The sequence below is a fragment of the Pongo abelii genome, chromosome 12, assembly GCF_028885655.2.
Source record: "Pongo abelii isolate AG06213 chromosome 12, NHGRI_mPonAbe1-v2.0_pri, whole genome shotgun sequence".
NCBI classification, from domain to species: Eukaryota; Metazoa; Chordata; class Mammalia; order Primates; family Hominidae; genus Pongo; species Pongo abelii.
The window spans coordinates 43115985-43133316 of record NC_071997.2 but is presented as its reverse complement, the minus strand read 5'-3'; the positions used below and the strand labels follow the sequence as shown (position 1 = coordinate 43133316).

Here is a 17332-nt window from a genome sequence, read left to right as displayed (position 1 = left end):
GATAATGAAGGGGGTAGAGAATAGGCTCAAAGAGCCCCAGTGGACCCATGAAGGAGAGAGGTCTGTGGCAGGCAGGAGAAGAGAAGCCAGCGTGCCGGCTGAGGGGAACAGTTGGTCACAGCCTTGTGGAGAAGGGAAGATGAAGGGAACAGGTAAAGGTGCAAGCCACGGTTAGCTGGTGAGGGGGCATGGGCATCAGAAAAGCTGAGGGGCAGAGGTATTGGCAGAGGGGCCAGCGGGGAGGACAGTAGCCGTTCAGGAAACCCTGAGGACCTGTGAGCATGCCTGCTCAGCTCAACAGGAGGAAAAAAGACCTGCTATGGCCAGGTTTTCACAAGGTTCTGGGATATTGCCTTTTTTCTTTTTGTATTTATTTTGAAATAATTTCAGATTTACATATAAGTTACACAAATAGTACAGTGCATTTGCAGGCCATATTCTGACCCTACCCATTGGCCTTACTTATTCAAGGCATTTCATCTTTTTTTTCTTTTTCGTCAGAGTCTCGCTGTGTTACCCAGGCTGGAGTGCAATGGCGCAACCTCGGCTCACTGCAACCTCCACCTCCTGGGTTCAAGCCATTCTCCTGCTTCAGCCTCCTGAGTAGCTGGGATTATAGGCGTGTGCCACCATGCCCGGCTATTTTTTGTGTTTTTAGTAAAGACTGGGTTTCACCATGTTGGCCAGGCTGGTCTTGAACTCCTGACCTCAGGTGATGCGCCAGCTTCAGCCTCCCAAAGTGCTGGGATTACAGGCGTGAGCCACCGCATCCAGCCAGATAAAAGCTCATCTTCTTAAAACAAAATCCCTAGGCTGCCCTCCAAGCCCTGAGCTTGGCACTCGTCTCTTTAAAAATTGCACTGCACTGGCCAGGCACAGTGGCTCATGCCTGTAATCCCAACCCTTTGGGAGGCCGAGGCACCTGGATCACTTGAGGTCAGGAGTTTGAGACCAGCCTGACCAACAAGGCGAAACCCTGTCTCTACTAAAAAATACAAAATTAGCCGGGCATGGTGGTGCATGCCTGTAATCCCAGCTACTCCGGAGGCTGGGGAAGGAGAATCTCTTGAACCCAGGAGGCGGAGGTTGCAGTGAGCTGAGATCACACCATTGCACTCCAGCCTGGGCAACAGAGCGAGACTCTGTCTCAAAAAAAAAAAAAAAGTTGCACTGCACATTCACAAAAAGCCACTCTCCTTGGCTGCATTGGAGACCCTGTATGATCTGGCCTCAGGCCACCCTGACGGCCCTGTTTCTCTCTGCCCCCCTCACCCCGACCCTCCAGTCCTGCTCCTTCCAACTCCGACACATTCCATGTGTCTCCGTCTCCAGAAGACTCAGACCCTCCTAAGGAAAAAGGTACAGGTCTTAGTGATCTTTTTATCTACCCTGGTGCCTGGCAAGCAACAAACAAATGTCATCAGCAGAAAGCCAGGCTCAGCTGAGATCATGAGAGCCCAGGAAGCAGTTATATCAGGAGTATCAACCTGGGTCACAGCAGGCCCAGGCCTCTGGAAGCCGAGCTCCCCTATATGGGAAAGGAAGAACTAAAGCCAAACTTCAAGTGCCCTTCCAGAGCCTGAGCTCATCACCGAGAACCTCTGTCTGTCCCTTCTCCTGCAAAGAGAAGGACACAGGTGGGAGAGGAGCATGGGGTGGGAACAAGAAGGTCAGACATAGGCCTGTGGTGGTTTGATCTGTTCCATACCTAGGATGGGGACTGGGGCCTGCTCAGCTTTCACCTTCCAGGGCTACCTGGAGCAACCCTGTGGGGAGCTGTAGGCTGTCCCCACAGACTTCTGAGATGTCTTTCTTTCTCTCCATCTGCAGGAAGATGTCAGAGCCCCAATCTTTTCCCTAGGAGAGGCTTCCCTAGATGGTGGGAGTCCTGGCCCAGGCCACTGTGGGTTTTACGAAGTTGAAGGTCCTGGTTCGGTGATGGCACAGGAGCACACATAATAACTTCCTGCCTTTCAGGGAGCACAGCTCAGCTCCACAGCAGGACACCTGAGCAGCCAGAAGCTAGAAAGATGCAAGTCTGCCTCCAAGTGGTCACATGTCATAACTGCAGCCCACAACCCAGACCCTCCAGGCAGAGGTGCCTGGGCAGCATTGACTACGGGAGGCCAGGCAGCCACCATCATCTGGCTCTGAAGATTCCACGTGCTCAGGTGAAAGAGAGGTGCCTGTTCTACATGAGCAAAGGAGCATCTAAGTGTCACACACACATGCATTCAAATTTTCACCTTTTATCATAGTTTTAGAAATAAGGATGCATAGGCCGGGTGCGGTGGTTCACGCCTGTAATCCCAGCACTTTGGGGGGCCGAGGCAGGCGGACTACCTGAGGTCAGGAGTTCGAGACCAGCCTGGCCAACATGGCGAAACCCCGTCTCTACTAAAAATACAAAAAATTAGTTGGGTGTGGTGGTGGACACCTGTAATCTCAGCTACTTGGGAGGCTGAGGCAGGACAATTGCTTGATTCAGTGGAGGTTGCAGTCAGCCAAGATCACACCATTGCACTCCAGCCTGGGTGACAAAAGCAAAACTCCATCTCAAAAAAAAAAAAAAAGGATGCATGTTCAGTGAGGTCAAATAACCTACTCCATTTAGTTTGTAAGCATCAGTCTTGGGCCAAAAGTCATGTCCACCTGATGCTGGGATTCCACCTCAATCAAATGAGGCAATTGGACTCTACTGCAGCTAACTGCTACTTACACATCAGAATTACCCAAGGAGCTTTAAACATATTTATCTATCCCTCTGACCCAGGCTAACTGAATCAGCATCCCTGGGTGTGTCTTTTCAGCACACTTCCCCAGCAAGATAAAAGTGCATCTGTAAACCAAGAGCAGGAAACCAGTGGGCAAGATTGTCAACTCATGGAGTCAGGGACATGTTTAATTCATTTGTGAATCCCGTGGTACTGGCACATAGAAAGCGTCCCATATTATTTGCAAAATGAATGAATGAATAAATGAGCAAGTAGGTGAATGAATGATTCTGAGGTCTCCTCCAGCTTTGAGGGCCTATGACCATGTGACTCCTGCATATGCATGAACACACAGACACAGCCACTACACACATGCACAGACATACATACACACTTGGAGCAAAGAGGGATGAAGCCTGCCACACTGCAGGTGGTCCTAGCTGCCTGACCTCCCTTCCTCACACACTGACACACCTTCGTCTTTGTTGACCTGTATTTATTGTGCACCCATTGGGTGCATGGCCTAGCCCTAGGCCCTGGCCGGAGACCCAAATGTGGCCTCCAAGGGCCAGCCAGCCTTTGTGGAGGTCCAGGCCCCAGAGCTGGTTACAAGCATGGGAAGGGAGGAGGGTGGCCTAGCAGGAAGGCTGGGGAGGCAGTGCGTCAGCCGGCAGGCAGCAGCGGGTAGCAGAGGCCCCCTCTTGGCGGGCAGCCTACTTGCACACTTGGCTGAACAGAGACAATGGTGGCTGCTCCCTCTGGCCCAGCCTCCTTCCTACAGGCAGAGCCCCAAGTCCATGAGTCTCCGGAACCTCCCTCAGAGAACAAGCCCAGTTGGGAGGCAGCCAGAGGGCAGGACGAGGGGATTTCCCAGGGAAGAGCAGCAGAGACCCTCTGACCTGCCAGAGATGGGGAAGGGGTCCAGGCATCCCACAGGAAGGAAGCTTTAAGGCGTGTGTAGGAAGGAGCACAGTAGAGTCTTCCGAGCGTGGCCTAGGCCTTACCTGGTCGCCAGCCTCCATCCCATCCCTCACAACTCTCCTGACCTGTGGCTCCTGCCAGGCAGACCCCTAAGGGAAACTGTCGCCACCTTTCACCTCTCTATCCTCTCCAGTGGTCTGAACCTAGAGAACCTCCTTCCCTGCTGTGTTGGAACAAAGACTCTTTGTTCCCAGGGTTCCAGGGTTCCCTGCAAAGCTCTGGAGGCCCCACCCCTCCCAGCCCTCACTCATGCCTCAGCTCTGCTCTGTTGATGAGCAGCTGGATATGTGAGACTGTTTCATCTGCTTCGGGGGAAAGGAAGACTGTAGGGGGAAAAGATACACAAGGAGACAAAGGCACAGGGCCCCACAGCCGTGCGGAGCCCTTGAAGACCCCCGAGGTCCCTGCCCAGAAGGCTGTCCCCTCGGTGGGCAGGACCTTAGCGACCCTGCTCCCTGGGTCACAGGAGGCTGGTTAGGAATTTCTCAAGAGTCCCTGATTCACTCTCCTGGGGCCTCCCCAGGAAGGTCACCTACTTCCCAGAGCAAGACCATCCTCAGGGCTGTGGCTCCCTTGGCTGGGCTGCCCAGGGGCCTCTGCTGCCCCAAGCTCTCCCCCAGAATTCAAGGCCACACCACATATGCACTGGTTCTCAAACAAGTGCTGAGCTCCCAGGTCTAGGAAATGAGGCCACTCTGGATTCTGGGGCCTGGAGGGTGACATGGGATGAGCTCTGGCAGGAAAGTCAAGTCCTCAACCTCCCTCTTCCCTTGGGCGTGGCCAGGGATGGGGCTGCGGAGGGACTGCCATGGGGGGGGGGGGGGTACAGCAGTATTAGGAAAGCTTCAGTGGACACAAGAATGAGGGCCACAGGGAAACGAGGTTTGTTCTTCAGCAGGGAAAGGAGGTGCCTCATCCATCACGGTGGACTCATTGAAATAAGTCTCCTCCAGGGAGGTTCATCCCAGGTCTACCCTGGAGCAGGGGACAGTGTCTCTGAGGTGGTGCTGGCTTCACAGCTGATTGCGGTTCCGCTTGGGGATGATCTTCCGGTAGGTTCTGCGCTCTGAGATGTTGCGCTTCACCTTGGCCGTGGTGGGAGCCTCATCCTGGTGCAGGGACGGGCTCGAGTGGGACTTCTTCAGGCTGAGCTTGGGCTCCCGAGCGCCTCCAGCTTCCCTCCCCAGCTGCTCCTCCCACAGGTCCAGAGCATCAGAGGGGCAGTGCAGGCGGGCCACCAGCAGCTGCACGTAGGTCTCGTAGCGGGTTTTCTGCAACACACGGGCCCCACCACCTTAGCACCATCCTGGCTGCAGGTTGGGAGGAGGCTAGAATCGTGAGGGACAGCTCACAGGTACATGAAGCTATGGCAATACAGACCTCGACAGAAAGAGGGCTGGACCAACAGTGAGTGTCAGTGTAATGCTTGGGCAAGCAGACTGCAGAGCACACCTCTGGATAGTATTATAATAACACATATCAGCCCAGCCCTGTTCTAATAATAGCCAACCCCTTGGAGTGCTGTAACTAACATCTCTATGCCATGTTCCATCTTTGAGGCACTAAAAGATGTGTCACCCACTATGCCTGAGATCTTTGCAGCCCTACACACAAACAGCTCACATCTGTACAGCCCTAATTGGGTCTAAATAGCATTTTAACAATTGGCATCTGTGGAGCATGATGCTAACTACCCTCATCTGCTTAACACCGTATTCCTAAGGCCCCTGCAGCTAGCATCCTTGGGATATGGTTTCCAGTTTACAAAGTGCTTCCTCACCCTCCATCCCATTGGATCCTCATGCCAGCCCTGGGAGGGGGAACAAATCACTGTGGAAGGGAGGGCTGGTGGCTTGCTAAAGGTCCCAGCTGGTCAGTGGGAGGAAGAGGTTGGATCCTCACAGCCACACCCTGAGGCCTCTGAGAAGTGGGGAGTTCACAGCCATGGATACAACCAACAAGCCAAGGGATAGTCTGGGACCTTGAAAGACAGGCAGAGGGCTGCATGCGGGCACAGCAGGGACAGGCAGGAGGCGATGTTGATTCCCACTTCCTGGTCTCTGCCTCTGGGTGGCCTCTGATTCCCTCTATTTTCACATTGCATTCACATACCCTTCCTGCCCAGTGGACCCTCACCCTAAGCAGTCATCCAGGACCCCTGAAGCAGGCACCCACTGTTAGGATCCCAGATGAACTGATGTGACACCAAAGCAGAATTGGGGAGTGTGGGTGGATGGGTGAGGGTTGGGGGAAACTAAGGGATAAAACATTTCAACATGGGCTGTAGAGTCAACAAAAGTCATTACTGGCCAGGGGCAGTGGATCACACCTGTAATCCAAGCACTTTGGAAGGCTGAGGCAGGCAGACCATTCAAGGCCAGGAGTTCAAGTCCAGCTTTGCCAACATGGTGAACCCCTGTCTCTACTAAAAATACAAAAATTGTCCAGGTGTGGTGGCTCACACCTGTAATCCCAGCTACTCAGGAGGCTGAGGCAGGAGAATCGCTTGAACCTGGGAGGCGGAGGTTGCAGGGAGCTGAGATCCAGCCACTGCACTCCAGCCTGGGCGACAGAATGAGACTTTGTCTCAAAAACAAAAACAAAAACAAAAAAACACGGTCATTTCTTAGTTAAGACCATAAATGGGGCATTTAGAGCAGCATGTACATTTATCAGATTTGGAAGGGTAGTTTAATTTCTCAGTTTCCCCATCTGTAAACTGAGGATAACAGTACCTACCCAGAGCTGTTAATTGAATGAGACAATCCATGCAAGGAAGACAAGCTCCATAAATACTACCTATGAATATTTGGTAGGTATTAGAATGAACAATTGAGCTAAAATACAGTTTTTCCTTCAACTTAGGAAAAGCCAAATATACTCTTAGGAGAAAGAAAACTATAAAATAACGTCTGCTATGGGTGTTTCCAGACAAGCAGCTGCTATGTGCCCCCAGGACAAGAGGTGAAAGGCCTACGTGCATGGGGACACACACTCTTTGTGCATGTCGGTGCACGCGGGTGTCCATGTAGGAGCCCCTGCCCCTTTGCAGGTAGCGCACACGGGCCCAGCCTTCACACAAGCGCCTCTCCCCGCCCCGGCGCGGTCAGGGCAGTGACGGCTGCAGGGACCGAGGCAGCCACGAGAGGGCGGAGAGGGACCTGCGCAGCGGCGGGGAGGTGGGCTCGGCCCCTCACCTCGTACTCCAGATACTCCTTCCGCAGGCGATACTCCTCCAGCTCGCGGCTACGGCCCCGCCGCTCCGGTAAGTTCCTCTGCAGATCCAGCAGGTCGTCCGAGGCAGCGTCCAGGCAGTTCTCGTGGGATCGATGCTGCTCCTCCTGCGAGCAGCAGGCGGTGAGGGACGCTGTCCCGGGCGTCCCCTCCACCGCTTTCCGGGCCCGGGTGTGCCGCCCTCCTGGTCACCTCAGTTCCCAGGCCAGGTGCGCAGCCCGCCTCCAGCCTCCCCGAGCTAGTCCTGGGGCTCCAGGTGCACATTCCCAATTCCACCGTATCCCACCCCTTCACGGAGGCCATACCAGGGAGCTCTGGGCGGGTCCCACCGGCAGGATGGGCCGCACGAATCTGCGCTGGGAGCCCACAGCGGCGGGGAAGGGCGGCGCGGAGTGCGTGGCCGCAGCCAAGTTGATGCGCGCGATCCAGGAGCTCATCTCCTTGGCAGTGCTGGGGCAAAGGAGGTCGTTGGTCCCCGGGGACACAGAGTCGGTCCTGTCACCCTCCTCCCGCCCCCTTCTGTGGTTGGTTGCACAGCTGGCCAGATGCTCAGGACTCAGCCTCCCATAGTTAGAGCCCTGCCACTAGCAGGGCACTCGACCTCTGACCATGGCATTTCTTATCAATAAAGAGGAAAATCTGGAGGCCTGGTGCGGTGGCTACGCCTTGGCAGGCCGATCACCTGAGGTCAGGAGTTTGAGACCAGCCTGGCCAACATGGTGAAACCCCGTCTCTACTAAAAATACAAAAATTCTCCAAGCACGGTGGCACGCGCCTGTAATCCCAGTTCGTCGGGAGGCTCAGGCATGAGAATCGCTTGAACCCGGGAGGCGGAGGTTGCAGTGAGCCGAGATAAGAGTCACTGCACTCCAGCCAGGACGACAGAGCGAGACTCTGTCTCAAAAATAAAAAATAAAAAGGACAATCTGAGAAGGTGACAGATTTTATAACGAATGCCAAATATGGTCAATCATTAGCAACTTCCCGGAATCCTGTGTTCTGAACTGGGAGGCTTTATCCCACTGATAAGGAAAAGGCATACTGTGCTGGCAAAGTTGGCCAAGGATGGGGAGGAAGCAGGCAATACCTGGGCTTCATCCCTGGTCCCCAGCTCTTCTTCCTGCTGCCGCATTCTAAGAATTTCTGATCAGTATGGCCATTCCCACCAGGACCCCCTGGGGCCCACAGGCCTCAGATGTCAGCAGGGTCAGGGGAGAGAGAACTAGCGCAGGGCGAGGCCTTGCCACAGTCTCCCACCCCAGGGACTTACGGTGCCTGGAAGAGGTAGAGGCGCCAGTCAGCCGTGCGCAGTTGGAAGACGTGCGGCTTCTTGGTGTAATCGGTGGCAGGGGTGGCCAGCGAGTGGTGCACCCCCACGGGCTCATCCACCATCTGCCCCACCAAGCTCTCCCCCTCCAGGCAGTGGTCTTCTCCCTGCTACCAGTCACAGGGGCTCAGAGAAGAGGTTATCATCAGCTGCCCACCCTCCAGACAGTTCTGGGCCTCTCTCAGTCTCCCATTCTGACAGGGGTGTTGGCTCCTTTCCTACCTTCAGGAAGTAGAGAACCATCCCTCGCAGTAAGGTGTGGAACATCTTCCAGCCACGCTTGCCCCATGGCGCTGTTCCAGGAACAGAACACAAATGTAGGTGGGGGCACCAGCATCCAGACACACTCAGACACACACAAGTGTGCATATGCCCCCTGCCCCTCACACCACCTCCAGTCTCTCACCAGAATGCACACAAATGCAGAACATGCCAACACAGGAAAACACATACAATCGTAAACAAACATATAGAGTCTCTCCACACACGGGCAATCCCCCCTGGAAACAAAACCATAGAGCCACTCACATCCAAATATAGATATTCATACAGATCATCTTCTCTCCAACTCCAAACACACACCCACTACCCCAAGCAGTGGCAAACACCCAGGCACAAACACAACTCCTCCCAGACAGCTTTCTAGTCCCTGCAGGATGATCTTGACTTTGCATACCCATCTAGAGGGGCTCAAGGGCACAGGGCCCAGCTTTGGGGTGTCCTTCCCTGTGTACCCCACTCTGAGCACCACCTGCCCTCTTTTCCCCCTACCTCTCCACCCTGGTCTTGTGTGGTAAGATCCATTCTAAGCTCCTTGGACAAAAGGCAGCCCTAGGGCCCTGGCGGCTTCACAGCCAATGCTAGTTCCCATCCTGGTCGCCCCACCCTATTCAATCTGTGCTCGCACATTAGTCTGCTGAGATCACCACTCTGGTCATGTTGGTGCCATAATCAAAAGCCTTCAGCTGCCTGTGGAATAAGGCCCAAACGCAGGCCCTGGCAATTTTGCCTCAAGTGTACCTCCCTTTCACACACCCCATGTTCTGAGCAAACTCGGCTTGCTGTTTTCTCTGCAGGGGATGCCCTCTGCCCAGCTTCCAAATTCCAGACCCTCTTCTCCTCCAAAGTTCAGTGCAGATACCATCACTTACCAGAAGCCTTACCTCTCCCTGTCGCCACATCCTGCTTCCAAAACAAAACCAAAAACCTTTTTCTCCTCACTTGATTCAGCCCCTAGACACTCAGCTCTTGCTACTTTTTTTTCCCAGACATTGACACACTTGTCTAATCTCTACCTTACTACAGGGACTTTGGGGCCCAGGAATAACTAGGCCTGTTTTGTCTGGGTTCTCCTACCTACCCTCTAGTGCCTCACACAGCATCCAGCACATGGTCACTGTTCAGTACGCATTGAGGAAGGAACATGGGCTGGCTGCCTGTCCTCAATGTGGGCCGTCTCTCTGCATACCTGTGCATGCATCGGCACAGGTCCCTGAGCAGGGCTGCTCCCAGCACGCCACCCTGTTTGTGGGCAGCAGACACTCACTCTTCTTGCCGTCTGCATCTTGATGCATCTTCCGAGCCAGGATGCCCTGCTTGTAGGTGGGCACCGTGGGATCCTGAGCCAGCTGAAGGAAGGGCTTGCTCATCTTGCCAGCTGGCAGGGACGGCTGGACCTTCTCAGGTCTGGCTGCGTCTTCTTCATCCCTGAACATCAGAGAATCAGGCTGGAAGTGCTGACTACACAAAGACCACTGGGAGGTATCCATTGCCACCCAGAGCCTTAGCAACCTCTCTTTTCCTGGGAAGCCACACCCCAGGACCCCCCACAAGGAGTCCTCCTTCAGAGTGAACACATCAATTCCTGAAAATTCTGCCATACCCCACGCCCCACTACCTCTGGCCCTCCGGTATTACTTGGGCTCCTCTATCTGTCTCCCCAGAGCCCTGCCTCTGGCTTTGCCCCACTCCGAGGGGAGCACTATCTGAGTTTCTCTAACTCTCGGGTGGGTGACAGAGGGAGGACAGCCCAAAGACAGGGGAGACGGGTGAGGAGGAGAGGGGAAAGGGAGTCTCACTCACACGGCCCACTCGAGCTTCTCGCTGCGGATAGACCAGTAAAGGGCCTGGAACAGAAGCACACAGGTAGGCAGGGGAGCCTCAGGGCTGTGGAGCCTAAAGTCTCTTTGTCTGGCAGAGGTAGGATAGGGGCATGTGTACAGCCTGCCTCGTCCACCCACAACATAGGTGCCCTTCCTCCTTGAGTAAGCAAGCATCCATCCATCCATCCATCCATCCATCCATCCATCTGTGCAACAAAGTATTTCTGGAGTATTTCCCAGCGACAAGCACTATGCTGGGTGCTAGAGACATAAAGATGACCTGCCAGGTGCGGTGGCTCACGCCTCTAATCCCTGCACTTTGGGAGGCCGAGGTGGGTGGATCACTTGAAGTCAGGAGTTCGAGACCAGCCTGGCCAACATGATGAAACCCCTTCTCTACTAAAAATACAAAAAATTAGCTGGGTGTGGTGGCGCACACCTGTAATCCCAGCTACTCAGGAGGCTGAGGCAAGAGAATTGCTTGAACCCGGGAGGCGGAGGTTGCAGTGAGCCAAGATCACACCACTGCACTCCAGCCTGGGTGACAGGATGAGACTCCATCTCAAAAAAAAAAAAAAAAAGATGATGACCAAGGCAGACAAGTCCCTGTCCTGCCCATGCTTAGTGAGGCCTTAACTAGTTCTCATGGAGGAGAAATGAATTACCTACATGGCATCCTACTGGGAGGGATCTGACAGAGAAGAAACTGGCTGACCAATCCCCACAATAAATGTGCAGCAAATGAAAGAATGATGCGCTAAAAGTTTGACGTATTAACGTAGATGTTATCTCGCTTGCTTCTATAGCTCTTGCAGTGCCTAGCAAGGAGTCTGGCACATAGTAGGTGTTCAGTAAATGTTCATGAAGTACAGCCATGTACCGTATAACAGCATCATGATGGTTCAGTCAAGGATGAACTGCATGCGTGATAGTGGTCCCGTAAGATGGTGATGGAGCTGTCCTATACAGGTGTATTATTTTTAATCTTTTCTATCATGTTTTTATTGTACCTTTTCTATGTTTAGATATACAAATACAGCACTGTGTTAGAATTGCTTGCAGTATTAAATACAGCAGCATGCCACACAGGTTTGTAGCCCAGGAGAAATGGACTATCCCATATAGCCCTGGTGTGCAGTGAGCTGTATATCTAGGTTTGTGTAAGTTCACTCTATAATGTTCACACAATAGTGAAAATGCCCAACGATGCATTTCTCAGAACACGCCTTCATCGTTAAGTGATGCGTGACTGTGATGAAACAGCAAATGATTTTAATTGCTTATGACACACATGCTATGTGCCAAGCACCGTGCTGAGCACTTGGCAGATTTTATTTCATCTTGATAATGGCATGGTAAGTGGTTAACACCCTCAGGAAGAACTTGAGTTGGCCAAGAGGGGGCAAATTGCCCAAGACTAAAATTCAAACCCAGGAACACCAGGCTCCCAAGTCTGAGCTCCAGACTTTCACCATGTGTAGCTTTGCCCTTCTCAGACTTTGAAGGGGTAAGAATGACTTGAAAACTTAAGAAAATATTTTAGGGGTCCCAGTCTCAGAGAGCCTGATTCAGTAAGTCCAGCACAGGGAGCCTGCAGATTTGCATGGCTAACAAATTCCAAGATGCTTCTGATGCTGCCAGCCAGGGACCATACTTTTACTAGCCCTGCAATAAATAAGCCCTGTTCTCTCAAGGATATTTTGGCAAAGCCAGTCCCAAGCTCAGCATCTCCCTTGGAACAAAGAACCAAGGCTCCAGGTCCTACATGAGGCTCATAAGAAGACCCCGTGGCACATACCTTCAGCAGCTCCTTGGGGAAGTTCCCGCCATCCCTAAGCCCATTCAGATTGGTTATGAATTCCTGGCAGCTCATGCTCTTCCCAATGTTCTGTAGCCGTGGAGAAGTGGGATGACTGGAGCACACACCCCATCCCAATAGAATAACCCCCCAGCCAGCCACCATGGAACCCTTTCCAGCTCCCCAGGCCCACATCCCTCAGGGGTGTTCCCTGCCCGGTCTCAAGCCTCTGGTCTTCTCCTCCCTGCACCCCTTGCCACAGCCTCAGTTCCCACAGGGACTCTCTTCACCGTCTTACCTGTCCATGCAGGTCCGTGTTAAGGAGCATGATTGCACATGTCAAGGTGTGTACAGAATCTGCCCCAGAGGTAGGTGAGTGGAGAGAAAGCTCATTGGAACCAGGGCTCCTGTTTCCTCTGCCCACACTGTGTGGGGTAACCTCAGAACCCCTGGAATGCTTCCATTCTCCACAGCCCCCAACACACTACCACCAGTTCACTGTCACCTACTGAACTCCCAAGCAGGCATGGGCACCCCAAAGTTTCCCTGCTCTGCTGTCAGGGCCAGCCCCTCCCTACCTACTGAGGGGAAGACCCCCGGATTGCAATGGTGGAAGCGTCTGGAGAACTGGTAGAGGATTCGCTCCCGTTCCTGAGTCTCCCCACTGAGCACCAAGGCCTGGAGGAAGCTCCTGCAAAGGAGGGCCAGGGTCAAGGAGAGAGCCCAGGAGCTTAGGGCCAATCAGATCCCAGCCTCAGGCTGGTGCCACTGCCCCATGCCATCCTCCACAGCCTCCCCAGAGAGGGCCCAAAGACATTACCGGAGGGCTCGGTCCAGGCTCTGGCCTCCAAACTGGAAGAAGGACAAGTACTCCTCAGCCACAGCCCTGCTAAAGTCATTGCTGCAGAGGGAAAAGGGGCATGGAGTCTGCACCAGGGGCCTGGGCTGGGGCCGCAGATGCACTGGGGCACCCAGGGCCTGCACATGTTATGCGGTGGGAGTGAGCAAGGGAAGGGCGCAGGCATGCTGGGCCTTGGGTCCTGACAGGACAAGGGGGCAGCCAGGGTCTGGTATGCCCTGCTACACTATTCAGTGTACACTGGGAGACACTGGAGAGACCTGTGGAGTCTGGTTGGCAAGGCAGCGGGGCCCAAGGACCAAGGGTGTGGAGAAGAGGTGATGCGGTGTGACCATGACTGAGAGGAAGCAGCAGATACAGTGAGGGTATGGGGGAAAAGTTAGGAAGGGAGATGGGGAGGGAACAGGGCAGGGATGGGAAGGGGAGGGTAGCCAGTGGAGGGAGCCCTTCAGCAGCTCCTCCTTGGCTGCCTCAGCCTCCAGCCTTCCCCAGGCTCAAAGCCCCTTACTTCTTCCGCAGGTAGGCAGCCACTTCAGACTTCCGGAAGCCCTCCAGGCGATAGAGGCGTGAGGCCAAGTTCCAGGCTACCTTGTTGTTCCTGACGCCATTAGCTAGCTTGTCTCCAGTTGGTGGTCTCTGGCCTTCCTCTGGGGACCGTGCTTGGGGCATAGGGCTCCCAGGAAGCCTAGAAGAGTTCATCGGTGTCCTCAGATTCTCACTTGAGATAGACATGCAGGAGCTCTGGGTCAAGTGTTCTTGCAGGTCAGTTGTGGCAAGAGTTCCCCGAGCTCAGCGACTTGAATGGTGGGGCCTGGAGTAGCTGGACCCAGGCCCTCACTCAGGGAAGAGACAGAGTCACAGCCAGACTGACTTAGCCTGGCCTGGGACCAGGAGGACCCCGAGAGGAAGGTATTCATGCAAGGTCTCCAGGTCTGGGGCCCTGCGTTTTCTCAGGTAAAGCACAGCCATGTTCCAAGTTTATCTCACCTCAGGTGGCAGGTGCATCCCTGTGAGGCCCCTAGCGTTGTTTTCTCCAACGCAAGGCACGTGAGATTGTCTCCCTCACCTGCCCTGCAGTCCTCCTATACCTCCTTGTCCCTTCCCCACCTCCCAGCTCTGGCTCTAGCCTCCACTCCTAGATCTGGAGCCAAGAAACCTGTAAGGATGAACTGAGAACAGGAAGCTAGGTGGGCTCTAGTAATGGCAGCAGCTGGGGTAGTTCAGGAGGTGGTCCTCAGCCTCTCCCTTCCCCCACCTAGCAGCCTGGATGACAAGGAGACTGAGTGGTGACCTATGACCCAGTGTGAACAGGCCTGGGTGACACCCAGCCGACTCAGAACCTCCGAGTCCAGCACTAAGACTCTCAGATGTTACTCAGTCCAATCTTTACCTGACTCTTCTGCTTCCCCCACAACGTTACAATCAAGTGTGGGGTATTCTAGTTATTTAAACATTCATTATCCAAGTGACACAGTGAGGAAGTTGAACCGGTAAGCAGAAGACATCATAATATGAAAACATTCCAGGGGGCTGGGCGCAGTACTCACGCCTGTAATCCTACCACTTTGGGAGGCCAAGGCAGGTGGATCACTTGAGGCCAGGAGTTCGAAGCCAGCCTGGCCATCATGGCAAAATGCTGTCTCTACTAAAAATACAAAAATTAGGCAGGGTGGCACATGCCTGTAGTCCCAGCTACTCGAGAGGCTAAGGCAGGAGAATCACTTGAATCCAGGAGGCGGAAATTCCAGTGAGCTGATATTGTGACACTGCATGCCAGCCTGGGTGACAGAGCAAGATGCCGTCTCAAAGAAAAAGAAGAAAACAATCCCTGATAAACAGATATATAACATTAGAATTCACTTAAACACCCTCACTATCTAACACAGCTGGGTCAGGGTTAATGGGAGGGTTAACCCCATGCCCATCACAAGGTCCTTGGGTGATGGTGACAGAATGTCAATCAGTGCCAGAAACCAAAGAACAATCTTCCTTATGCATCTGGAAACTAGGCTGCCCCGTGGAGAGGTTCAGAGGCTTGGTAGACAGAGAAGTTCCAGCCTCTGAAAAGGGAGGGTTCTTCATGCCAAAAATTAAAGTTCACCCAACCCAAAATAGAAGTAAGTAAATCTAACTAAAATGAGAACATACTTTCATAGTAAATAATGAAAAGGTTTAATTGGAGCTTTATCTTGGTAAATGTACAAATAAGTTTATTTAAATCTTATAGTAAACACAATGCCTAAAATTTAATTTTCCCAGCACAAGTGTTCTGGCTGGATAAGACATCTTGCATTCATGCTTGATTTTCACAGTAAGATCATAAAGGCCATTAAAAACAGTACCAGGCTGGGTGCAGTGGCTCATGCCTATAATCCCAGCACTTTGGGAGGCTGAGGTGGGAGGATTGCTTGAGCTCAAGAGTTGGAGACCAGCTTTGTGGTCTGCCTGGGCAACATGGTGGGACCACATCTCCACAAAAAATAAAAATAAGTAAAAATTAGCTGGGTGTAGTGGTACACGCCTGTGGTCCCAGTTACTTGGGAGGCTGAAGTGGGAAGATTACTTGAGCCTGGGAGGCTGAGGCTTCAGTGATTCATGATTGTACCTCACACTCCAGGCTGGGCAACAGAGTGAGATCCTGCCTCAAAAAAATAATAATAATAACAGCTATTTTGAAACATAATTCACATACCATCCAATTCGCCCATTTGAAGTGTACAATTTACAGCCAACTGATCTTCAACAAAGCAAACAAAAACATAAAGTGGGGAAAGGACACACTTTTCAAAAAATGGTGTTGGGATAATTGGCTACCCACAAGAAGGACACACTTTTTCAACAAATGGTGTTGGGGTAATTGGCTAGCCACAAGAAGGAGAATGACACTGGATCCTCATCTCTCACCTTACACAAAAGTCAACTCGAGATGTATTAAGGACTTAAGTCTAAGACCTGGAACTATAAAAATTCTAGAAGATAACATTGGAAAAACCCTTCTAGACATTGGCTTAGGTAAGGATTTCATGACCAAGAACCAAAAGCAAATGCAATAAAAACAAAGATAAATTGCCAGGACTTAATTAAACTGAAGAGCTTTTGCATGACAAAAGGAACAGTCAGCAAAGTAAACAGAAAACCCACAGAGTGGGAAAAAATCTCCACAATCTATACATCTGACAAAGGACTAATATCCAGAATCTACAATGAACTCAAACAAATCAACAAGAAAAAAACAAATAATCCCATCAAGAAGTGGGCTAAGGACATGAATAGACAATTCTCAAAAGAAGATATACAAATGGCCAACAAATATATGAAAAAATGCTCAACATCACTAATGATCAGGGAAATGCAAATCAAAACCACACTGCGATAACACCTGACTCCTGCAAGAATGTCCATAATCAAAAAATCAAAAAATAGACATTGGCATGGATGAGGTCAATAGGGAACGCTTCTACACTGCTGGTGGGAATATAAACTCATACAACCACTGTGGAAAACAGTGTGGAGATTCCTTAAAGAACTAAAAGTAGAACTACCATTTGATCCAGCAATCCCACTACTGGGTATCTACCCAGAGGAAAATAAGTCATTATAAGAAAAAGATACTTGCATACACATGCTTATAGCAGCACAATTCGCAATCACAAAAGTGTGGAACCAACCTACATGCTGATCAATCAACGAGTGCATAAAGAAACTGTAGTGTGTATGTGTGTGTATATATATATATATATATACTATTATATATACTATTATATATTCAATTATACATAATTGAATCACATATATGATTGAATATGCATATATATTATTGAATATATATATATATGATTGAATACTACTCAGCCATAAAAAGGAATGAATTAATGGCATTCACAGCAACCTGGATGAGATTGGAGACTATTATTCTAAGTGAAGTAACTCAGGAATGGAAACCCAAACATCGTATGTTCTCACTTATAAGTGGGAGCTAAGCTATGAGGATGCAAAGGCATAAGAATGACACAATGGACTTTGGAGACTCAGGGGTAAAGGGTGGAAAGTGGGTAAGGGATAAAAGACTACAAATAGGGTGCAGTGTATACTGCTCTGGTGATGGGTGCATCAAAACCTCACAAATCACCATTAAAGAACTTATTCGTGCAACCAAACACTACTTGTTCCCCAATAACCTATGGAAATAAAAATTATAAAAAACAAAGAAAAGAAAATTCAAGTTAAAAAAATAAAATAGGCCGGGCATGGTGGCTCACGCCTATAATCCCAGCACTTTGGGAGGCCAAAGCGGGCAGATCACGAGGTCAGGAGATC

General features: G+C 51.6%; 1 protein-coding gene across 5 annotated transcripts in view; it reads right to left on the bottom strand.

Moving 5' to 3' along the window:
- Nucleotides 1-2587: 2587 nt before the first annotated feature.
- PSD4 (pleckstrin and Sec7 domain containing 4) overlaps nt 2588-17332 on the bottom strand; it is a 46103-nt gene continuing 31358 nt past the window's right edge. For 2 of the 5 annotated variants that reach the window (XM_063713566.1, XM_054547946.2), the window contains exons 6-17: nt 13524-13700; nt 12977-13057; nt 12735-12847; nt 12455-12513; nt 12157-12246; nt 10339-10382; nt 9803-9963; nt 8479-8549; nt 8200-8363; nt 7235-7379; nt 6893-7036; nt 2588-4966 (exon numbers count right to left, since the gene is read on the bottom strand). In XM_063713566.1, coding sequence (XP_063569636.1) covers nt 4709-4966; nt 6893-7036; nt 7235-7379; nt 8200-8363; nt 8479-8549; nt 9803-9963; nt 10339-10382; nt 12157-12246; nt 12455-12513; nt 12735-12847; nt 12977-13057; nt 13524-13700 — 1507 coding nt within the window. In that variant the 3' untranslated portion in view covers nt 2588-4708. Of the gene's footprint in view, nt 4967-6892; nt 7037-7234; nt 7380-8199; nt 8367-8478; nt 8550-9724; nt 9964-10338; nt 10383-12156; nt 12247-12454; nt 12514-12734; nt 12848-12976; nt 13058-13523; nt 13701-17332 lie in introns of all 5 variants that reach the window. The other 3 variants (XM_054547944.2, XM_054547943.2, XM_054547945.2) reach the window with 3 other exon arrangements.